The 8,082-nt window shown below is 37.3% G+C and overlaps 1 protein-coding gene across 1 annotated transcript in view; it reads right to left on the bottom strand.

Annotated features, from left to right (window-relative positions):
* Positions 1 to 344: 344 nt before the first annotated feature.
* The window catches only part of CCDC158 (coiled-coil domain containing 158), a 38,460-nt gene continuing 30,722 nt past the window's right edge, over positions 345 to 8,082 (bottom strand). The window contains exons 18-23 of the mRNA XM_062574970.1: positions 7,554 to 7,613; positions 6,128 to 6,187; positions 5,719 to 5,786; positions 4,005 to 4,217; positions 1,623 to 1,727; positions 345 to 421 (exon numbers count right to left, since the gene is read on the bottom strand). Coding sequence (XP_062430954.1) covers positions 345 to 421; positions 1,623 to 1,727; positions 4,005 to 4,217; positions 5,719 to 5,786; positions 6,128 to 6,187; positions 7,554 to 7,613 — 583 coding nt within the window. The remainder of the gene's footprint in view (positions 422 to 1,622; positions 1,728 to 4,004; positions 4,218 to 5,718; positions 5,787 to 6,127; positions 6,188 to 7,553; positions 7,614 to 8,082) is intronic.

Here is an 8,082-nt window from a genome sequence, read left to right as displayed (position 1 = left end):
TTCAAAACTTTCTAAAAAAGAGTACCTGAAATTGCGTGCAAGATCCAGAACATATGGGGTGTATTGTGCTTCAGTGGAAGCTGGAGCGGTCAGCAATTCCCTGTGGCCAGTGTCCCTTACAGCACATAGCTATTCCAAATGTGTGCCAGTGAAAGAGTCTGTATTTAGATACATGTTTACTCCTCTGTACTTCCCACTCATTTGAAAATAAGGACTGTAAAGAGTGTTCTAGTTCAAGGCACACATTACAAAACTACGAGAACTTTTATTATTAATCTTTAAAAGTTTTAAGATATTTTAAACACAATGTACATACGTGAAAGCAATCACTAATGTATAGGTCTTCATTTTGCTAGTTTTTTCTCCTTTTCTTTCACTTTCTCTATCTTCTTCTCCTGAGTTCTGATCATTGATGACATTGCTGAAAATAGCAGTGAGAAGGGATTATCTGAACATCACCTAATGTTAAAATGATTGAAGTGCAGCTGTTTCAAGCTGTGTAAGATCCTCCCACGTGTCATACTCTGCACTTATCAAGCCCTTACAAGTGCAACTTCAGTTTGCATTTCTTTAAATGCAGGCTTTTAATAGAAAAGATAAACCTAATTACAAATGGAAACCACCTAATCTGCTTTTGGGACTAAAGGGCCACATCCAAAGCTGGAGTAAGAGGCAAAATACTACTGATTTCAGACTCTCTTAGGTGATGGCTTGAAATTAATACCTTTGGTCCAATGTTCATGGAATAGGGTTTACTTAGCATGCATATAAATGGCTTTTTGATTTCATCCCTTTCATATGGTTAGCTGTTGATACATTACATATTTCAATATATATTTTGAAGGTATGATAGAGAAAACAAGCTACCTAAACATGTTAACAGATGGTGAAAGAGTGAGAACAGTTACTTTATCCTTTATGTAAAATAATATGATTAGTTTTATCTAGATCAGATTATTTATACATCCCTATATGAATTATATGTTGTGAGGATATAATAATTTTCCAAATTCATGGAGGCAGCCTAAACGGGCAGCAATTAGAATATGCAATAAGCACAGAAAAAAAAAATTCCTTCTCACCTGGCATCCTGCCGTCACAGAAATTCGTGAGGGTTTTACCAGTGATTTCAAAAGAAGTAAGAACAGAACTTGAAAAGACCTTCATGGTTACTGTGTGGTCATCTCAAATTTAAAAAATGTTGAGGAAGAAGGGATACACTTGATGGCCACTGCTGGGAAACTGTGTGTGTTTTGAACTCTACTGCTGTCAGAATATCTTTCAGTTTCCCTGAAAGTGTCATCAGCTCTTTAAAATTTTCATTTAATTGGACATGACAGCACATGAGGGCACCCCTGACCAGATGCCATGTTTAAAATGTAAAGGATCTTGAAGCGTATTAGAGTTAAGGGGCTGAGCAACAGTACATTGTGCAGTTAATCTAATTATTCTCCTAGGAGCAGGATAAAGTACAAGTGGGTACTAGTAAGTCAGTCACATCTAAACTGATAGAATTCAAAAACATAGCTAATGCTATAGCTATGCTATAGGTACCACAAATAGTTTATGGCAAATGCCGGTATTTTAAATAAAACAGGAATATATTTGGTAAATTGTAGTACCTTGGTTTTTCATCTGCAATGTTTCCACCAGGTTTTGCAGGCTTTCCATCTTGTTCTGTAGCTTCCTAGACGTACTCTCACTAGTCTCCATGGTCTGAGAAGCTACTGAGAAAATTATTAGTCAAATATTATCACAGAGATAAAAATAAAAAAACTAAAATATATTACTGAATTATTTAACGATTACATCTAAAATAAAGCTCCTAGAAAATAGCATTTCAATGGATAGAACTTAAAATAAGAAAGAAAATGTCAAAGTTATTAACATTATTTTATACTTAATAGTATTCCTTTTTAAATGAGAATGGAACCAAATTTCTAGATTGCCTGTAAATGTGTTTTGGGGGAATGGATAAACAGTGTTTTATACTAATAAAATAACATTTATGCCCACAATTTATAAGCTGCTCTTTGCCAGTAGATCTGAAGGGGTTGTACAACAGAAAGCAGTACTATAATTTGCATTTTACAAATATGAAAACTAGAGGACAGAAAGATGTAACTAAGTAAAGTCAGGAATAAAACCAGAAATTCCACGTCCTGCAACTCAAACCAGTGCAGAATTCAACAGGCACACTGCCTTTCTGGCATCCACAAATGGACCTGAAACATAAGGCTGCAGCAGTAGTTGCTCTGCTTGGGATTCAGCTTAATCAGAAGGTGCTGTGCTGATGTTAGTACTGATAGTCTTCTCCGGCGAGGAGGAGTGCAGGGACCTTTACGAAGTGCATTATGAAGAATTACAGTCTGTTTCAATGTGTGGCTGGCTCCAGCCTTGAGTCTCTTCTGACCAGAACATGCACTGTTTAATTTCTGCTACAGTCATTGATCTTCAAATAAAGCAAAGAACAAGAAATGGGAGCCAGAGGGGGGAAAAAAGAAAAAAAGCAAAAGTGCTACAACTCATCATCTTTCCCTTTGAACAGAGCAATGTTGGCAATGACTGAAAGTCATGGTTGGGATCACTAGATCTCCAGTGGTCTGTATAGAAACAATTCGGGCTTAAACACCAATTACAGTTGCAGAGATATCCACGCTACAAAACCTGGCGTTATGTTTGCCACTGATCCCTTGCCTAAAACAGATACCACCCAGAACTGAGGCCCACTGCAGGGGAAGGTGGTGTTGCTCTCTAGGTACAGAAATTTGCATTTGCATGAACCCTCTTTGATGGGGAACCAGCACGTTGATGGGGAAATGCCACAGACATTTGAATGCTTTTTATGAGCAGGCATTTCTTAGCTGTTAAACATCCATCAGAAATGTAAATTAGCTAAAAAAATGCACGCTTCATCTTTGTACAGCCAGGCAGCCCACAGAAACAAAGGTTAGTCAGTGATATTGTTAATGTTCTGGTCAGGATGGCTGCTCAGCTCGGCCTAGGTATTGCTCTGCATGAAGCATAAAGAGAAGAACCTGATGTTTCTAAAATGCAAAAATATGAAGTGATTGAAGAGAGCTAGGATATTGTGATAACAGCACAATACATGCATGATGAATTTAGGTTGAAACTACCAAAAAATCCCACCTGAGCAGCAAGAAATATTTTTTTGAGCTTTTTGGAGCCATGGTTAGATTGCTGCTTGTATTAAGTGGGGTTCATCTTGATTACACTGCTACCTGCAGTGCTTATGCACCCTCTGAAAGAAATGGAATTTTCAGGCTTTTAGAAAGATAGAAAGACAGAAAAAAAATTTTTTTAAATGCTATCTGGTAAGTAAGTATTGCTTGAAAAGTTAGTCTCTCACCTATTTTCCCTATTGTACTTAATAATTTTGAGGGCTTTTTGCAACTTAATGTAATAAAGCATTCCTGACAGCCTGACTCATTGGCAAATAAAAGCTATCATGAAAATACTCATCATTTTCATAACTGTGAGAATGAAGGTGCAGAAAAGGTACAGGAAAGCCTATTTTTATCTCAAGTTCTACAGAGAGTGTGCCTTACATCAATATTTTCTGTAAACCCCAGAACTTTTCTAAGCATATTACAGGAACTACAACTACTAAAAATATTGATATTAGGCAACTATATTGCCTGTTATTACAATCACTGATGTTAAGCAACAGCACATAGCATTTAACCAAATAAAGCAATTTACCAGTTCCTAAATTTAGTGGTGTATTGCATTTATCTTCTATTCTCTTTGTATAAAATGTTAATTAGATGCTATATTTTAGTCACATTTCATTCACCACAGGAAAAAAAACATATCTCTTTTAAACAGAACTGTGACAATGCTAAGCTTTCAAAAGGTAAAAGCCTTTTGCCTTGTAATGAAGGCAGTCTTGAGGTAAGCAAACACCTGTTTGTAAGTCACTACTGTACCGGCTGAGGAGAGACCCAGCCGAGCTCTTGGGCTGGAAATGGGACCAGACTTACTTATCCGGATGCCTGTGGCTGCACCCTCTGGAGAGCCACCCTTCTGAGTGGATGGTCTGTGCTCTGGTGAAGCGCTAGGGCCAGCGGTAAGGTCATTGGCTGGAGCAGTTAACAGCGAGTGCACAGGAGACCTTTCTTTGCACTTCTCTTCCCGAGAAACCTTCTTGGGGGAGGATGTGTAACGAGGAGCTGCTAACAAGATGGACGCACCACCTAGGAGAGCACCGAGCGAAGCCCAGTGAGTGCACACCTGAACACACACCCTGTTACCAGCATCGGTGTTACCTATGCAACGTCTACAATGTTGGTTTCCCTTCACTGCACAGGTTGATCTCTTCTGTTCCTTATTAGTAGCCAAGGGAGCAGGCTACTATAGCCTTTTTGCAAAACATGCTTGCCTCTGCTAAACTGTCATGTGAAGAATGGCTTTTAAACCTGCCTAGGAGAAAGCAGTGCCGTTTTTTTCTGCTGGCAATTCACTTCATGTTTATTTCCACCAAGCCAGATGGGAATATCATAGCTGTTAACCACCCAATTCTCCCTGTAAGTTGTTGCTCACTTGGAGCCCATTATTTAGGTGTAAGAAACAGAGAAGACAACATTGTGTGCTGCAGGTCAGCCATTTCCCTCCTTTGACATAACAGATTGATACACTTTGAATTTCTGGCAGAGAGAGGGTCATAAGGAAAAGAGGCAAGACATGCACAAAGACATGTGATCAATAGAACATGCAGTGTATTTTCATGTGCAGAGTTTACATAAATACATGTAAAGAAAAGGTTGCATGCAGCTAATGATAGCACGCCTTACTGCAGAATCTTCTCTTTTCTTTACTCCTAACACCAATTTTGGGACATCTTGAGAAGAATTCTGAGGGTTTTTTTTTTCCAACAAACTCCCCTTGTCCAACTACTTCTTGAGTCTTCTGACATAAAAACTAAGGCTTGCAGCTATTTTGGAATCTAGGAGAATCCCTATATGTTGTAGTAGGTTTGCTAGAAAGCTAAAAATACCTACTCAGGATATTTTATCTATTGTTCAAAAGTTTAAAAAGAGGACCCAAAATAGTTACTCTTCAGTATAAGCAGTGGTGATCTAGCAGATCTCTGAAGTGCAGAGGCATAAATACTAACAGACAACACTTAAATATATCAGCATCTGCAAGGGAAATTTACAGAATGGAGAATCTATGGGCAGCAAAGGAGATGGCTGCTAAGACCAGTATCTTCAGACTTCCATGCTCAAAGCTATATCCTTAAATTCCCATTTAGGATAGTAAATGACATTTTAAAAGGTACTGACTACCCAATTTTTTGAATAAAATCAGTCTGCAACTACCTGACTCCTCTCAAAAGTACATCAACATTTAGATACCTGAATACAGAATTTAGGAGTCATAATGTCAAGAACCAAATTTGAAAATATTATCCACACTAATTACACCAGACTGTCACTATTCATGAATAACTGTCACAGAAGATAATCATTTTAGGTATGCTGGTATCAGTCTCCATGGAGCTGATTTGCAACAAAATATAGATTGTGCACCAAGTGCAATAGAGACTTTGTAAATAGTTCCTGCTAAGAGGTATTTCAATGAATGAATTAAGAAAATACACTGTATTTGGACTGCATTTGTTTTTCTACTACTCTGTAATGTTCCAGTTACACATCTATATGGGGCATTCATCCCCAAAAGCCAGTGAAAACTTACCAGTGGATGTGAAAGGCAGGGTAACATCCGGGGACTGAAGATCTGCAGTATGTAAAGGTAAAGGATCCCTGTAAGCAAAATGATGGCAAAACTCAAATTTTGAAGTACCATGCTAGGTTTTGCTAATGCTAGCTAGCCACCACAGTGAGTGTGAAATTTTAATATGCAACCACAGATCTCATACATGTGTATTGAAGTTAAACAATGCAAATAAATTCCAGAGTTCTTGATTAGAGGGATTAAAGGAGCTTACAGCTTAGTTTTATAATTCCCAGGAAGCTTTTAGCATAATGAATAAACTAATACAAATAAGCTCAGGACTGATGAAATTTAAAGATGCCATAGAAACTGAATCTCAAATCAGTACTTTGAAAAGCAGGTAATTCAGCTAAGCGAAATAATTTCTCACCAGCTGAAAGTATCCCGTTCCATGCTGCTTTCAGTAGTGGAATCTCTAACTGGTGTTTCCCTGCATGGAAAGACATATTGCTGTCAAAATCACAACAAAAGCCTTGCCAGTAAGATTGCTGCATTTTACATTTTTAGACAATTAGCTTGTTTTTTAAGCAGAATGCAATGGTATGCATCTGCTGATGTTGTTCATATCCTAATACTGAATACAAAGCATGGTAGAATTATTATCTATGGATGTATTGGAGCTGGAGGGAATTTAGACCACTGAAGCAATGGGTATCTTTGGGATATACAAGACAATACTCAGTATCAATACTGTATAGTCATAAAGATTAAAAAAAAAAAAAAAAAAAAGTCTGTTTGCATGACCAATGCCATAACAATCCCCTTTCTGCTTACTCACGCAACAGTGTTCCTATTTAGCTTTTACAAAATGGTGCCTAATTATTTGGAATGTGCTTTTTAGCCCATATTTGACCTAATGCCATCAGATGATGGCATTACCTGCCGTGACATGAATTGTTGCTTTTTTCATGTTTGGTCCCATATGTATTCTCAGGCACTGTGAATTCTTAGAGTACAGTGATACTTGATGAGATAATGGAAATGGATCATTAAACTTGATTAATTTTCAAAACCAAATCAGACTCATTTTATCACATGGAAATGTTCCAGAGAAGCAAAATCCTGTTGAATTTAATGTTGAGTTTTTGTAGAAATTCTCCATTCCCACCAGAAGCTCTACTATTTTACTTGTAACTTTAGATACACCACAATTCTTAACCAAGGCACTGGAAACAGGAAAAAAAACCAAAACCAAAAACAACACCCCCCCAAAAAAACGATCTTAATCTCAGTTTTCATAGGAGACAATCAACAAAACCTCAGCTCTGCTTTAGCTAGCTAGAAGCATTTTGTTCTAGCTTTCCATATATCTTGTGTTTCTTTTGACAAAACTTTTCCATATATTGTGTGTTTCTTTTGACAGAAGAGCTCTATTCAATTATTAAAAATTATATTTAAAAGGAAATGTATTCATTTCTAGGGATTTTAATAGCATCTTCTGGATGTCATTGTCATATTTTGCTTTACAGAAAATGCTAAGGTATAGAATGCCTTTTAATTATCCTTCTCACCCATTTAACACTGAGTCAATGGCATACGGAAACAGAAACTTTGGAGATTAAGGAACACAAGCCTAGTCAATGAACCTTATACATCACTACTTGACTAATCTATCTCAGAATTTTGATCTGCAAGGAATTTCTAATCTTTAGGAACATCAATAGTATTTTCTTTATAATTTTTAATCCTTTTTGCCAAATAGCTCTGTTTGCTTTTGTTTCTCAAAATGCCATCTGTCATTTTGCTGTATCAATAACTGTATCATCTGGGATCTCTTCAGAAAAGTGATTTCTCACCTTTTGCAAGGATCTGAACGTAGACTGACAGTAGCAGCACATTCTCTACTTGCACCGCCTCTGTGTAAAAAACAAAACAAAACATTAAAGACATTAGCAGAATTAGTAAAACCAAAGGGACTTAGAAAGCCCTGTACTTTGACAGATAATTTTATATTTTGAGGGATGTTTAGGTATAGGATTCTCCCATCCTCGCTTCAGCTCTGAAAGAGAGTACTGTTGTAGGACAGGGAAAACACTGGAAAAATTCTCCTAAAACCCACTTCTTTTCTAATCTGAACCATACGTTGAATTACACAAGCTTGCAACCATATGCAGGAAGCAACACTTTCTCCCACTGCCACTATAAACACAGAACATAGGCAATAATCATACAGCAGATGCTGGTAAATCAGCACTTTTGACTCTTCACACCCCCAAAGGACCCTATGAATGATAGACAAAGCCAAGTTTGTAGGAAAAGGTAGTACAGTTATTACTTGAAAAGACAGAAAAGCTTTTGAGCATAAGTCCTTTTTCAGGCCTAAAA

The sequence above is a fragment of the Rhea pennata genome, chromosome 4 (genome assembly GCF_028389875.1).
Source record: "Rhea pennata isolate bPtePen1 chromosome 4, bPtePen1.pri, whole genome shotgun sequence".
Classification (NCBI taxonomy): domain Eukaryota; kingdom Metazoa; phylum Chordata; class Aves; order Rheiformes; family Rheidae; genus Rhea; species Rhea pennata.
Note: the sequence above shows the minus strand (reverse complement) of the source record. Positions and strands in the feature narration are given on the sequence as shown.